The sequence below is a fragment of the Rattus norvegicus genome, chromosome 13 (assembly GCF_021556685.1).
Source record: "Rattus norvegicus strain SHRSP/BbbUtx chromosome 13, alternate assembly SHRSP_T2T, whole genome shotgun sequence".
Taxonomy (NCBI): domain Eukaryota; kingdom Metazoa; phylum Chordata; class Mammalia; order Rodentia; family Muridae; genus Rattus; species Rattus norvegicus.
Window position 1 is genome coordinate 99,582,413 of NC_141546.1, and position 15,896 is coordinate 99,598,308.

General features: G+C 47.6%; 1 protein-coding gene and 1 long non-coding RNA gene across 11 annotated transcripts in view; one reads left to right on the forward strand and one right to left on the reverse strand.

The window, feature by feature from the left end:
• Slc30a10 (solute carrier family 30, member 10) overlaps window positions 1-15,896 on the forward strand; it is a 71,500-nt gene that overhangs the window by 12,697 nt on the left and 42,907 nt on the right. For 3 of the 6 annotated variants that reach the window (XM_087580424.1, XM_087580423.1, XM_087580420.1), the window contains exon 2: window positions 10,386-10,463. In XM_087580424.1, coding sequence (XP_087436550.1) covers window positions 10,386-10,463 — 78 coding nt within the window. Of the gene's footprint in view, window positions 1-8,857; window positions 9,674-10,385; window positions 10,464-15,896 lie in introns of those variants that run through there. The other 3 variants (XM_087580422.1, XM_087580421.1, NM_001105985.1) reach the window with 2 other exon arrangements.
• LOC100911719 (uncharacterized) lies at window positions 203-9,701 on the reverse strand. Of its 5 annotated transcripts, none has more exons than XR_015636264.1 (4): window positions 9,148-9,701; window positions 6,951-8,117; window positions 1,947-2,124; window positions 203-822 (listed from the first exon to the last, which is right to left on the reverse strand). It is a non-coding gene; the product is annotated as an uncharacterized LOC100911719 (long non-coding RNA). The 5 variants fall into 5 exon arrangements; XR_015636262.1 differs by having other exon boundaries at window positions 9,111-9,701; XR_015636261.1 differs by lacking the exon at window positions 6,951-8,117 and having other exon boundaries at window positions 9,148-9,206.

The following is a 15,896-nucleotide window of genomic DNA, read 5'->3' on the forward strand; positions in this document are numbered from 1 at the left end:
GAAATCTGGGGCTCACCTGGCTGTATAACATCTTTGTGTCCAAGAGTAGGGACTGCATTGGCCTCCAGACCTCATTTGAAAATTAAACAGGGTTGTGATGGTAGGGAGTTGTGTCTTCCTCTCTGCATTTTCTCTCACAACGATTGACCAACAGGTGACAAAGACACACAGCGATCAGCAGTCATAAATGAGAAACTCAGAGTGAAGATCTGTAATACGTTTATTGAAATACGTGTTTTAGAAAATAAACTATGAGTATCTGGGTTCCCCTTTGAGCACTGATGCCTTCAGAGCACAGGAGACAGCACCCCATCACCTGGAGCTACCCATGTGGGGACTCATAATCAAGTCACGAACTACCTCACATGGGTACTTAAGTCTTCAAGAGCAGTACATGGTCTTCACTAAGCCATCTTTCCAACGCCCAGTCAACCTTACGCCTTTGATGTTTCTATTGTTGTTAGTGTTTGCGGTGGTGGTGCAGGAATTGAACACAGGGTCTTACATGTGCCAGGCAAGCCCTATGCCACCGAGCTACATTCCTTACCCCTTTACATATTGTTTTCAAAATACTGTGCTAACCAGTAGCCATTGAGTTCTAAGCCAATTAAACTAATTAGACTAATTGGGCAAAGGGGAAGTAGACGATTTTATGAAAAACATAACGTTCTAAATACTTCTCAAGACACTCTACCATGCTATGTAGTCGGTGGAAGTCCAGTTCTGGGGAGGTTGGTGGTGAGACACCAATGGTGAGGGGCTGCTGGAGGCTTGTCAGCGGGTGGCCTGTCAGCTGAGCACACATGCTGTTTTATTTGATTCCTGTGGAAGAGAGTGAATAGATCATAAACGGGAACACAAGTGACAGGCAGGTTCACTCTGACAGAGCTGGGACTGGATCTGAGATCTTCACTCCTGTGTCCTTGTGATGCATCACGGATACGTAACCAGTGCCTTGGGTACGTAGAGGCATCTGCTGGGAGGCTTTAGCTAAAGTTCTTGAGGTAGTGTTTCCCTATGTTGCCTAGGATGGCGTGAGCCTCGCTCTGTAGCATAGGCTGACCTGGAGCTTGTGACGTTTCTATCTTTGCATCCCAAGTGCTGGGGTGTAAAAGCATTCACTGCCACACTCAGCCACCAGGGATGATTGGAACAGCTGTATGTCATAATTTCTCAGGCAATGGACATTTTCACTTTCACGTAGTCTAAGGTTTGAGGAAAGCCTAGCAGTGGAAAAAGCTGCTCGTGTGAGTTATTTCTGATGGCTTCACATAGCACATACAATCTTTCTGTAAATTATGAAATGGTACAGAATTTTACTTGCCATCAAGACTATGGTTTAGAATAAACACAAGGCAGAATTTTCTGTTGTTTTTCTTTTAAGCTTTGTGGATTCTTTCTCCTTTATCTGAATTAGAAGTCTCACAGCTGACTACTTCCCCCGCACCCATCAGACTTCACACTTAGTATGTAGTGCTGAAGTCTGAATGGGAGGCGTTCCCTAACTTCCTGGTTTGGCCTCTAATGCTCTCCTCTTCTTCCTCCAGTCACAAATCATGCCCACACCTCCGCAGGCCTTGAGCACAAGAGTTCCCCTGTTGGTTATTCTTATTGCTGTGAGGAACCCCCGATAAATGCCATTTTGGGAAGGAAGGGGCTGAGACGTTGAGAATCAGCATCCCAGTGAAGAAGTCATGTAGCAGGAGGCAAGGTCTCTGAGCCCTCAGCCAGGAATCACTGAGATTTTCACACCCTACTCAACCCTGTCTCCTTTTCAAGCAGCCCAGGACCCCAGATCGTAGGACGGCGCTGCCTAACTTCCCACTGCAGTCAGCTCCATCAGATCCTTTCTCACATAAAGTATTTCCTAAGTGATTCTAGATCCTTCTGAACTAACAAGCTACAACAGTCACCATCGTAATGGCTTTCTGGGCTGCCCTTGTAACCTGGAGAAGGGATGAGAACTGGCAGTCGAAAGTCACAGTGTTCATAACCACGGGTGAATTCCGGATGTCCTCTGCTCTCCAGGGACAGGCCAAAGGACCCATTCAGCTTTATCAACGACCTGTTCAAAGTGATGTTGACTGCTGGCTGGCTTCATGCTGTTGTTCACATCTCACAGGCCTGTCATAAAAAAAGATGAGTCATCACATCAGCTCAAGAATCTCCCAAACGTGCTGTGTTCTGAAACCCTTGGAGGGAAAACCTTCACTGTCCTAGGTGCTCTGTACAAATCTATAACAAAAACAAAACAAAAAAATCAAAATCACCACCACCAACAACAACAGCAACCTCCCCCGGACCCCAAAACAAACACCTCAGCCCAGCAGTGGTGGTGAATAAGTTTAATTCGCACTCTGGAGGCAGAGGCAGGCAGATCTCTGAGCTCAAGTCCAGTCTGGTCTGTTCTACAACGTTATTTCTAGGACAAGTGGGGTTACACAGAGCAATCCTGTATTTCAAAAAGTGAGAAAGGTGGGAAGGGAGAGAAGAAAGGAATCTCAACAGCCAAGAACAAGGGCCACCCTGTTTTGTATCTGTGGAAGTATTGTCATTTCAATGATTTGTTCTCTAGAGTTGGTGGGATTTCAAAGTGTGTGTGTGTGTGTGTGTGTGTGTGTGTGTGTGTGCATGTGTGGCTGTCAGATGACAGTTTTCTGGAATCATCTCTCTCCACCCACATTTACCTCTGTTCCAAAGATTGAGCTCAGGTCTCCACTCTTGCCTGTGCTGAGCCATCCTACCAGCCCTGAAATTGTTTACCTAATGTTAGTATAAAGCCTCTGCTTCTTAAATGAAGCTGTTGGTAAATCTTTTAAGTTGTTCTAAACGTCATCACAGACCAGAGCTACAGTGTTCCTAACACAGAGGATCCCAACTAGCCTGGTCTGTCTGCCCTCAAGTCATCAGATCGACCAAAGCTCTGAGTCCTGGTGAACTCTCCACCTCCTCCCCACCAACTGCACGGCTCATGAGGAGTTACCCGTGAACACTTACTGAACCTTCTTTATGGCTCTGCGTTTCCCTCTGCGAGTCTCATGACAGCCCAGGAGTTAGATCCTGTTACCACTATAGCACTAATGAGGAAGAAGATGTGGGACCCTGCCCAGGTCACGTGACTTGTAACAAATGGCAGAGCTCGGATTTAGTTCCAAGTCAGCCCAACTTCAGAGACCATGGCTGGCTGACTTAGTTTTTAATCTTCACATTGATTTATCCCTGTGTGGTGGGCATGTGTCTATGTCTATATCTCTGTGGTGTGTGTGCATGTGTGTGTGTGTGTGTGTGTGTGTGTGTGTGTGGTGTGTCTGTCTCTGTCTATATATGTGTGTGTGTAGTGTGTCTATCTGTGTGTATGTGGTGTGTATGTGTGTATGTGAGTGTGTGTGTGTGTGTGGTGTGTGTCTGTCTCTGTGTATATGTGTGTGTAGTGTGTCTATCTGTGTGTATGTGGTGTGTGTGTGTGTCTATCTGTGTGGTGTGTGTGTGTGTGTCTATCTGTGTGTGTGGTGTGTGTGTGTGGGGGTGTGGGGGGTGTGTCTGTGTGTTTATCTCTGTATGTGTGTGTGTGTTTATGTGTCTATCTCTGTATGTGTGTAGTATGTCTGTGTGTGTCTGTGTCTCTATGTGTCTGTGTCTCTCTCTATGTATGTCTATCTCTGTATGTGTGTGTGTGTTTATGTGTCTATCTCTGTATGTGTATAGTATGTCTGTGTGTGTCTGTGTCTCTGTGTGTCTGTGTCTCTCTTTATGTGTGTCTGTCTCTGTGTGTGTGTGGTGTCTGTGTGTTTGTGTGAGTCTGTGTCTCTGTGTGAGTCTGTGTCTCTGTGTGTCTGTGTACCTGTGTGTGTGTGTGTGTGTGTGAGTGTGTGTGTATATCAAGTGTGTCTGTCTGTGTACACGAATGAGTGTAGGCTACAGTGCCCAGGGAGAAGTCAGAGGACAGTTTATGGGAGTCCTTTCACCTTGTAGGCTTCCAGGATTGAACTCAGGTCATCAGGCTTGGTGCCAAGTTCCTGTACCTGCTGACCTCTCGTTAGCTGACTGACTTAGTTTTAAAGTCACATTTTAAAAACTGATAGATTAAAACGCTATGCTGAAAGAATTTTGAGTATAGTAATCCCTGAGTTTATGAACTTTACTGCATCAGGTTTTGGGCCATCAAAACAAGAATTTATAATCCAGCTCTGGGAGGTTAAGACAGGAAGATTGAGTTTGAAGCCAGCCTGGGCTACACAGCAAGGCCCCATCTCTGAGTGAAAACAAACACATGAAATGCTACTTGTTTAGAACAAAAAGTATTTAAAAGAAAAAAAATCATTCTGGTGTAAGTGATGAAAGTAAGCTTCGAGTACCCTACGGCCTGGTCATCTCGCATCTGCCGCTTTCAGATTGTGTGATCTTGCCTCGGTGGGTTAAAATCTCCAGGCTTCCGCCTCTTCAGCGATAAACAGTTTATAATAAAACAGTATTTAGTGAGGTGGGAATATGGCATTTCGTGCTCATTGTATCTCACACAGTGAGCTAACAGTGCCTGCAAACCCTCCACCCCGGGCTCCAAATAGGAGCTCAGTAAACACAAAACCGGGGAAATAGACACTGTAAAGACGGCTGTGGGTCTGTCAAGTAACTTAGATAGGCCGGATGATGTAAATCAATCGAAACATGGATGTGGGGGCTGCGGTGATGGCCCAGGCAGTGATGTGCCTGCTGTGCAAGGGTGAGAGCCTGAGTTGGATCCCCAGTAACCACGAGGAAACCTCAGCAGAGTCTACGCTTGTGATCTCAGCACTGGAGAACTGGGGACGCTGCAGCTCCTGGCCTGCCAGCCCAGCTGAACACAGAGTTTTGGGTTCAGTGAAATACTATGCTCTCTCCCTACCCACAGCCCCCCCCCGCTGCCCCAGCCTCCAAAAACAGAACTGATTGAGGAAGACAATCTTAACCACATGAGTGTACATGTGCACACACACACCTATGCAAACTTAACCTGTACATAACTCTCTCTCTCTCTCTCTCTCTCTCTCTCGCTCGCTCGCTCGCTCTCTCTCTCTCTCTCCTTTTCTACAGCACATTTTATTGTCAGTGTCTGGAACACTTACCTTTCTTTATGGTCAGGAACTGGCTGAGGACAGGGACATCAGACACCTGTGAAAACTCCTGGCCCTCGGTCTCTAGCTTCCTAGTTCTTACTGTCTTGCTCCTAGGCTAGTGGCCCAATTCTTATCTGCCCTTGGCTGGGAGAATGACTAACCAGGAGGCATGAGTGATATGCTTCTGCTGATTTCTTCTTTTTTTTTTTAAAGCTGTGAATGACTGAGAAATACAATGAGCAGGGAAGACACGTTTTAGCCCAGTCGGGTTTTTTTTTTTTTTCTTATAGTGTTGGGATTTGAACCCAGGTCCCTGCATGTGCTAGGCAACTGAGCTGTACTCCCAGCCCCACTCTTGCTGTCACATGTCACATGTTGCAGAGGTCCCGTGGTCTGGGAAGGGCACTTGAAACATCTCTGGTGTGAATTAGCATCTCCTCTGTTGACTTAGTAGTGATTCTATGACATATGTGCTGCTACTCACACCAGGACTATAGCATGTATTGGGTGCTTTCTGTATACTAAGCACTGTTTGAAGCACTGTGCACATTAATTTGTTTAACCTTTACTATACCGTCATCAATCTCCCTTTACAGTCCCAGACGAGAGAGGGACTTGACCAAGCCTGGGTAGAGCACAGCTGCCACAGTCCTTGTCTTCGCCATTCTTCTATATGATTCTTCTAGATTATTTATAATTTATTAATTTTTAAAAAGAATTTCCTCGGATTCTCAATGTATGGATATTTCTCCTGGAAATATTATTTAAGACAAGTGGTCTCTACCCGTAAGCCAGCCTATGACTGTGGGATTACAGTCGAGAGCTATCTGCCCAGCTGAACGAGGAATATCATTAAGTTCCTTGCGTTTGGGGATTTATCTAGTAACAAGACAGGACCTTTCTATCAGGGATATTCTATGAAGGATGGGGACCTTCATAGAATATGAAAAAAGTTGGAGGCATGCTTTAGGATTCAGACAGTGAATGGAGCTAGAAGGTAGACAGACTACCCTGGTTAGACACAGTAGGCCACAAAATAAAACAGGAGGGGGAGGGGGTGCAGTTTGGAAAGGTGGTTCAACAGATAACAGTGTTTGGCACCAGGTCTGATGGTCTGAGTTCAATCCCAGAGACCACCGTGAATGGAATGAGAGAATCAACTCCCCAGAGGTGTCTGTCCTCTAACCTCTTGTAAGCCGTAGCATTCATGCCATGCACACACATAGCACACCCCTCCTTGACACACACACAATACACAAGATGTGATAGATAGAAAACTAAACAAAAGGACATGAGTTCTGGAGAAGACTCAGAGGGAAGAGGGGGCTTCATTGGGCATAAGAAGTAGACCAGAGGGCGGGGACTGGGAAAAATCCCAATACATTAAATGCATGTCCGGGGCTGGCAAGAATAAATCCAATCCAAATTATTATGTTTTTTTTGTTAGGTTGAAAGTTTTGTTAATGGATTCCAGTTTCAAGCTAATCCTTTGGAACATCTGAGAGTAAATTCCTGCACCACTGTGGCTTTGTTCTGAGGAAGGCATTGACTGCATTTCCAAGCTCCAAACCTGTGCATTGTCTCCATGCGGGTGGTTAAAGTTGTGGGGAGACAGAAATAGAGGTTACTACGCTTTGCTTTCAGGGTCTTCTTAAAACGAGTGAGAAATGGGGCTCCCCCACCCACACCCCACTTGCATTACTTAGGGTCTTACTGCCCCTTCAGTCCTGGTCTGTCAACTGCAACTGAGGCTGCACCTTTACTGACTGGTCTCTCACAGTGCCCAGCCTCAGCTGCTCTCCATGACCCCTTCACACTTTCAAAGCCAGTACCGCCTGGGTGACTCTTACACATTACCAAGTCCAGTCGCAGCACGAGGTACAACCTTGGCTATCTCTGGAACACAGCCTCTTCGTGCTCTCAGAAAACACTTCCCAGAAGATTTCACCTCAATGATGCTGGTCTCTTCTTAATCATCACTAATTTCTTAGCTCCAGCTAGCCGGCATCAATTGTCCCAGTAGTGCCTTCTATTCTTGATTCTAAAGCCAGAGCCACATGGTGAAGTTGCCGAGTTCTGCTGTTTGCTGAAGCTAAAACATGGCCCCCTTGTTCTTACATCATCACCAGCTTTCTGTTTTCTAACTCCTTCACTGCATACGCTTGGCTGTCCTGGAACTTGCTCCGTAGACTGACTTTGAACTCAGAGATCTGCAGGCCTGTCTTCTAAGCACTGGGATTATAGTCCTCCAAGCCTGGACTTAAGTTTTTCCTCACTTAGAACTTGCTCTGTTCTAGGCTGGTCTTACACTCAGAGATCTGCTTGGCTTTGCCTCCTGGTGTTAAAGGTTTGTACTACCGTGCCTGGTCCTAAACTTAGCTGGGTGGAGTTTTGCCCCAAGGTCACCACATATTAAAATTCTTTTCCTCTGAAACCTCTAGAGCCAGGCTTCCACAGTTCAAGTCACCCTCAGCAACAAAGTCTTCCATATTCCTTGTAGGATAGCCCCTTAAGCCCCACTTAAAGCATTCCACTGCTTTCCAAATCCAAGGTCCGCAAATCCACGTTCTTTCAAATCAAACATGGCCAGGCCTATCACATCAATACCCCAGTCGATGGTACCAACTTCTGTCTTAGGGTTTTACTGCTGTGATCAGACACCATGACCAAAGCAATTCGTAGACAGCATTTTGTTGGGGCTTGGATAGAAGTTCAGAGGTTCAGTTCATTATCATCAAGGTGGGAGCATGGCAGCGTCCAGGCAAGCATGGTGCAGGCGGGCTGCTAACAGAAGACTGGCTTCCAGGCAGCTAGAACAAGGATATTAAAGCCCAAGTCCACAGTGACACACCTACTCCAATGAGGTCACACCTCCTAATGGTGCCATACCCTAGGACAAGCTTATGCAAACCATCACACCACTGAGTGACCAAGAGCGAATGCCTTTTCTGAAGGGGTTGCAGTGTAAACTGTTTCAAGTCCAGGACATGTTCCCATTGGAGTGACTGCCACTTTGAACAGGGCCTATTTGGAAAAATGATTTGGGTCAATTGAACTATGAGTATAGGGTCACCTACCGGGACAGTAGAAATTCTTTCCGACAGACTATGAAAGGAGACCAAACCGGCCTTCTTGGATGGCCAAAGGACACAAAGAATCCCAGTCTTGGGTGTTGTGCCAGTGCTCTACACCAATGCTTACAGCAGCGTGGCAGCTATGTGCCCTGAGCTGCCTGCCTTCCTCTCCCCTGTAAATAGATCGACTCAGAGACCCCCAAAAGGGAGATGATACTGTGCTATAGGGGGGATAACAGGATTTGTGGCCTTTGTGAAGGAGAGAGGATAAAGTGGGATCGGGGATGGGGGTTAAAGTGAGGAATGAGATACCATTTAACCAAAGGGAGAGCAGGAAGCACCTTATGGTGCTCACCAGCTCATATGGATTCTGCCCTGCAACTTGCATCTGGGCACGTAGGCAGCAGTGTGCACACCCAGCACAGCCCAGGTCCTTATCAGCGGTGTGCACAGATCTGTAGTAGCCCAAGGGTGAGGGGTGGGGTGGAGTTGGAAGAGCGGGTCCATCCTATGCCTCTCTCTCTCTCTCTCTCTCTCTCTCTCTCTCTCTCTCTCTCTCTCTCTCTCTCTCTCTCTGAGGGGGTGGAGGTGGGGATTTAAGAAGATTGACATCCCGATGCGCCCCTCCTCCCAGCAGCTCGGGTCTCCGGCCCAGACCTAGAAGGAGACACAGGCCGGTGGCCACCAGCCAAATCAGGCTTGGGCGGCGAGGGAGGAGGGGCAGGGGCCCCGGGAGGTGCCCTTTGCGACTCTGGGGCCACTCCTGCAGACTCTGGTCCCGCGAGCGCGAGCTAGTGGCATAAAAGGCCCGGGAGGGTAAGGGCGGGCCTGCCGCCGGAGGTGGGCTCCAGACCCCCGCAACCTGTTGCGGGGCTCAGCGGGCTGTAAAGATGGGCCGTTATTCGGGCAAGACCTGTCGGCTGCTGTTCATGCTGGTGCTCACCGCGGCCTTCTTCGTGGCCGAACTGGTGTCGGGTTACCTGGGCAACTCCATCGCGCTGCTCTCGGACTCGTTCAACATGCTGTCTGATCTGATCTCGCTGTGCGTGGGCCTGGGCTCCGGCTACATCGCGCGACGCGGTCCCCGCGGCTCCAGCGCCACCTACGGCTATGTGCGGGCGGAGGTGGTGGGCGCGCTCAGCAACGCAGTCTTCCTCACCGCGCTCTGCTTTACCATCTTCGTGGAGGCCGTGTTGCGGCTCGCGCGGCCCGAGCGCATCGACGACCCGGAGCTGGTACTCATCGTGGGCGCCCTGGGGCTGGCAGTCAACGTGGTGGGGCTGCTCATCTTCCAGGACTGCGGCGCCTGCTTCTCCCGCTGCACGCGGGGTCACCGGACCCGCCCTTCGCAGCCGCCGCGCCAGGGGGACACTGGTGGCGCTTTGGGGTGTCCCCGGGAGGCTGCGACAGCCACAGACCCCGGCTCAGACTCAGCAGTGACTCTCCGGGGGGCCTCGGCCGGAAGAAAGCAGCAGGAGGGCGCGACGGTGTTCTCGAATGTAGCAGGTGCCTTTCAGTTGCATCCTTCCGGACTGGGACCGCTTTGTTCTTCCCCTCAATCTTCCCCCTCCTCCCTCCTCCTGGCATCTGGACCTCTTTACTCATCCGCTACTTCTTTTTCGGCTTGTTTTCCTCACTGATGTATTAAAAAGCCCCTTCCAGCTTGTACTGTTCCCATTCTAACCCAATTCTCCATCTTTCTCTTCCTCCTCCCCATTCTCTTTCCTTGCCTGCCTCCCCACGCCAACCCCCCACATCCCCGCCTTTTCACCTCTCTCCTTTCCTCCTTGACCCTGCAGTCCTTATCGTCCCCTCTCCTGTGGCAGTATTGATCTTGGAAATCAATTCTTAACTATTGGGCAACAGAACATTTCCTATCCTGCTCCCTTGACTGGTGCTATCCGGATGTGTTTTCTCTGACAAATACATTGGTGTGGGTCTATCCTCTGCCCCTTGGATATTGAAGATCTGGGGGATAGGTGTAGGCTTATTCTTGTCCCGTTTTAAATTTGAAAGCTGTGTGTGTGTGTGTGAAGCCCAAGGGTGGACCTCGGGCTTCCTCTGGGTTAAAAAGGTACCTAATTGGGCTGAGTGTAGGAGAGGCGGGGACTCCTGTATTCTAATAGGAATGGAAAATAACCAAATCTCATTTTGAGTTCATTGGTTCTTTTTGTTTGTAGAACTCATACACAACACAAGGTTTCTTCTTTGAATGCAGGTGATTCCCTGAACACCCAGAATGAACCAGAAGAGACAACAAAAAAGGAGAAGAAGTCTGAAGCACTGAATATCAGAGGTAGGCTCGTCTTTGGGCTAGCTTCGGCTCCTTTCCCTGACTCAGGACTGTGCTGTATGTCCGCCTTTAGGAAGGTAACTGTGCTGGCAAGCCGGTCAGTTACCTACAGACTCTGACCCTTCCCTCTTGCCTAATCATTGCATTGATTCTGAGGGAGAAGCTGGTTGCTAATGATTTATCTTTGCTCTAATTAAGCCATGCTACGGCTGCCTGTCCCTGGGCTGAACAGATCAGCGCCATGTTCTTCTGAGTTACACATGAGTCATGTTCTTCTGAGCTTCACCTGTCAGTGTCATAGCCTCCTTATTGCTACATATGTCTCACCGATCCCTAGATGTTCCTGTCATGTTCTCCTAAGTTCCACTGAGTGTTGCAGTCTACTGAGTACCAAATAATAATGCCATGTTCTCCAGACCTCCATATATGTGCCATGTTCTCCTGACCTCCACATATCAATGTCATGTTCTCCTGACCTCCACATATGTACTATGTTCTCTGGACCTCCACATATGTGCCATGTTCTCTGGACCTCCACATATCAATGCCATGTTCTCCTGACCTCCACGTATGTGCCATATTCTCCTAACCTCCACATATGTATCATGTTCTCCAGATCCCCCACATATCAACGCCTTGTTCTCCTGACTCCTACATACATGTCATGCATGTTATTCTTGTATCACAGATGTGTTATGTTCTCCTAATGTCCAGTGTCATATTCTCCTGGCTACCACTTTATCACTGGAATGTTTTCTTGAGCTCTACATATGAATACCATGTTTTCCTGATCCCTACATATCAATTAGTACCATGCTTCCCTGACCTCCACATGTGTGTCATATTCTCCTTAAATTCGTTTATGTATCAGGTTCTCATGAACTCTGCATATCAGTGCCAGATTGGTCTGATCTCCATACCTCAGAGTCATGTTCTCCTGATCTCCACATATGTCATGTTATCCTCATATTCACACATGTATTGTGTTCTCCCGCACATCTGTGTCATGTTCTCATGAACTCTACAACTTAGTGCCAGCTTGGTTTGATCTCCACTTAGCATGTCTCATTACTTCTACTCTTGGCTGTCTATTTTCATGAATATTACTGACATTTTTGCATCATTTTATGAAGATTATGTGTGTGTGTGCTGTGTGGTTTGTGTGTATGTTGTATGTGGTTTTTGATGTGTGTGTGAGTGTGGTATGTGTGTGGTGTGTGTGTGTGTGTGGTTTTTGATGTGTGTGTGTGTTATGTGTGTGGTGTGTGTGCGTGTGGTTTTTGATGTGCGTGTGTGGTATGTGTGGTATGTATGTGTGTGTGGTATGTGTGGGGTGTGTGTGTATGTATGTGGTGTGTGGCATGTGTGGTATTTGTGGTGTGTGGTATGTGTGATATGTGGTATGTGTGGTATGTGGTATGTGTGGTGTGTGGGGTTTGTGATGTGTATGTGTGGTGTGTATGGTATGTGGTATGTGTGGTGTGTGTGTGTATATGTGTGTGGCGTGTGTGGTGTGTTTGTGTGTTTGTGTTTCTGTGTGTGTGTGTGTGTGTGTGTGTGTGTGTGTGTGTGTGTGTGTGAAGCTGGCAATGGAACCCAGGGCCTTGTCCATACGAAACACATGCTATACCATTGACCCATACCTGCAGCCCCACTGCAGCCTATTATAACTGGCTATGATTTGTTTTGAGACAGTCTCCTCTTATCCAGCCATGGCTGGCTTGGTACTCAATATGTAGCAAAGGCAGAGCTTGAACTTGTGGCCTCCTCCTTTCCCAGCCCCCACACTGCTGGGATTGAACTTGTGGCCTCCTCCTTTCCCAGCAGACTGGGGACACTGCTGGGATTGCAGGTGTTTACTTATGCTTGGTGTTGACTGTGATCCGCTAGAGGTGGGAAAACAAAACCAACAAAACCTGTGCCTCAGTACACGGATTTTCTTTTCAAAATACCGTGTTGGCCTTTTTTTTGAGGCTCTCTATAGTGAAAACTTAATTCATCTTTCTCCTTGAGGCTCACATACACACATATGTCTTCTCCTCCTCTTCTTCCTCCTCTGTTTCTCTTCCCTCTCTCCCTCAACCAATCATCTGTGTATCTATTAATTACCAACCAATCAATGTACTTACCGTTTATTACCTTCCATCTATTATTTTTCTTCCATCTATTATTATTTATCACCTGCTGTCTTTCTTGAAGATGCTTGTGGCTAGCCTGAGCCTTTCTCCATCTCAGGCTAAGCATGGGTCTATCCCAGACTTAGGAGATAGACTCAAGAGAAATGAGATAGACCCATGACTCAAGAGAAAGACCAGAGAGTAAGATCAAGAAAGACCTTGGGGAAAATGAACAGTCCTTCTCCCTACAGACGAGGGAACCTAATCCAGAGATAACTCTGGATTAACTCAAAATCGCCCTGCCTGGTCTCAGCTGTTTTTTTCACACACATGGTTCTTTCCACAGTCACACATAACTTTGGCCTCCACAAATGGGTAATTTATTTCTCCAGTGGGCACTTCCCACTGAATGGCTGTATCTTAAATGCCTGTAAGCAACTGAGTCTAAAAACAGGATCAGAGTTTCTTTCCACATTATCTGTGGAGAAAGTATCTCTGACCCGGTTTCCTGAGAAAAAGTCTGTCTGTCTGTCTGTCTGTCTGTCTATCTATCTATCTAAACTTACTTGTGTGCATGTTGCACATGTATGTGCACATGTGTGCCTCTGTGTGGGTGCACATGTGTGGCAGTGCATCTGTCTGTGAAGAGCAGAGATGGATGTTTAGAATCATCCCAGATTGATCTTCCACCTTGGCCATTGAGTCAGGGCCTCTCAGTCAAACCCAGGGGTCACTGACTCAAGTCACCTTGCTAACCAGCTTGCTCTGGGGATTCCATGTCTGTGCCTTCCCAGGCTGGGGTTACAGGTTTGCTACATGGGTTCTGTGGATCTCAACTCCAGTCCCAGCTTTGACTAGTGTGGTGAGCTGCCTAGTTTTATGTCAATTTGACACAAGCTAGAATTTCTTGGGGAGTGAGAATCTCAGTTGAGAAGATGCCCCCTGGCCTGTGGACAAGCCTGTACTGTGTTTTAATGTACACTGTGGGAAACAGAAGTGTGATGGCCAATATTATGTGGGCTTTTGAGGGATCACACTTGGGAAACCTGGGGCGGAAGCAGGGCTTCTGTAGCACAGGATGCAATGGCCCTCTATCCAGACCTGGCATCCATCCTCTTCTAACACCATGTTGCTGTTCCGAAGAGGCTCGCACTATGTAGCCCAGGTTAGCCTATAGCTATCTGGGGTCCTTAGACTCCTAGGTGCTGGGACTATAGGCCCAAGCCACTGCTCTGGCTTTCTTTCTAGCTTGTGTGTCTTTGAGCCTCCACTGCCTGCCTCTAGGAAGTGCAGGGGTGACCCCTGTTAGACTCAAGTGAGAGTAAAAGTCCTGAGAGAGGGACATCAAGAATGCAAATGACACAGTAAGTTTTCTTATTTGGACACAAGGAGGGGCTGATGGAGGTGGGGGTGGGGTGGACGTACCTGAGTGTAATTTAATCCTACCGTGAGCTCTGGAAATTCCCCTTCCTGACCAGAGTCCCCATCCAAGTGCTCAAAGTTCAGCCGTGCTTTCTGTGGCATTGCTGATTGCTTTGCTCTCAGAATTTCTAAGCATATCTGACGGAAACCTAACACCCAGTGTTATATTTCATTCTAGACTAGGTCCTATTATGTAACCCTGGATGGCCTATAAGTCACAGAGATCTGTCTGCCTCTGCCTCCAAATTGCTGGAATTAAAGGCCTGTTCCATTGTACCCTCATTCGGGTCAAATACACTGTGCCCAGCACCACTGTTTGGTCTGGCACACCTTCTGCCTGCAACACCATCCTGCTGGAATTCCACCCTCTACTTCTTCCCTGGGTGGCTTTTGGGATACTCAGACTTTATGGTTTGGGCAGTTCCATAGTTTTTAAATTTTTGTTTGTGTTTGTGGTGTTTTGTTTTGTTTTGTTTTGTTCCATTTTCCTGAGACAGTATATGGCCAAAGGAGGCCTAGAAGTCTCTTTGTATCCCAGACTGGCTTGGAAATCTCCACATAGCCCAGCCTAATCCTGAATTTTCCATCCGCCTGCCTCATCCTTCTGAGTAAGTGGATTGTAGGTTGGTACCACCATGGCCAGTCACAGGAACTCCTTAAAAAACATATTTGTTTATTGTATGTGCATGTGTGCATGTGTAAAATCAGAGGACAGTTTGCAGGAGTCAGGTGTCTACTTCTTTCTACCATGGGGGCTAGGGGCTAGGGGCTAGGGGCTAGGGGCTAGGGGCTAGGGATCAATATGCAGTCATTGGGCTAGGCAGCCAAGACCTTTGCTTCTGAACCATCACCATAGGCTGTTGACAGGTGGTGGTGCCCTGAACTTGAACCTGATGATTTGAGACTCTTGACTGGTGTGATTTTAAGAGTTGCTACATCAGATCAAGACAGGACCCATATGAGCATGGGACTATTTCTCACCAGTGCTGTTGCTGCTGCTGAGGTTGATTCTGTTCTTCTGTTGCCTTTGTTACTGTTGCTGTTGTTACTGCTGCTGCTGTTACTGCTGCTGCTGTTACTGTTGCTGTTGTTACTGATGCTGTTGTTACTGCTGCTGCTGTTACTGCTGCTGCCGTTACTGCTGCTGCCGTTACTGCTGCTGCTGTTACTGCTGCTGCTGTTACTGCTGCTGCTGTTACTGCTGCTGCTGTTACTGTTGCTGTTGTTACTGATGCTGTTGTTACTGCTGCTGCTGTTACTGCTGCTGCTGTTACTGTTACTGCCGTTACTGCTGCTGCTGTTACTGCTGCTGCTGTTACTGTTACTGCCGTTACTGCTGCTGCTGTTACTGCTGCTGCTGTTACTGTTACTGCCGTTACTGTTGCTGCTGTTACTGCTGCTGCTGTTACTGTTACTGCCGTTACTGATGCTGTTGTTACTGCTGCTGCTGTTACTGCTGCTGCTGTTACTGTTACTGCCGTTACTGATGCTGTTGTTACTGCTGCTGCTGTTACTGTTGCTGTTGTTACTGTTGCTGCTGTTACTGTTGCTGCTGTTACTGTTGCTGTTGTTACTGTTGCTGTTGTTACTGTTGCTGTTGTTACTGTTGCTGCTGTTACTGTTACTGCTGTTACTGTTGCTGTTGTTACTGCTGTTATTGTTATTGATGCTGCTGTTACTGTTGCTGCTGTTACTGTTGCTGCTGTTACTGTTGCTGTTGTTACTGTTGCTGTTGTTACTGTTGCTGCTGTTACTGTTACTGCTGTTACTGTTGCTGTTGTTACTGCTGTTATTGTTATTGATGCTGCTGTTACTGTTGCTGTTGTTACTGTTGCTGCTGTTACTGTTGCTGTTGTTACTGCTGTTGTTGTTACTGATGCTGCTGTTACTGTTGCTT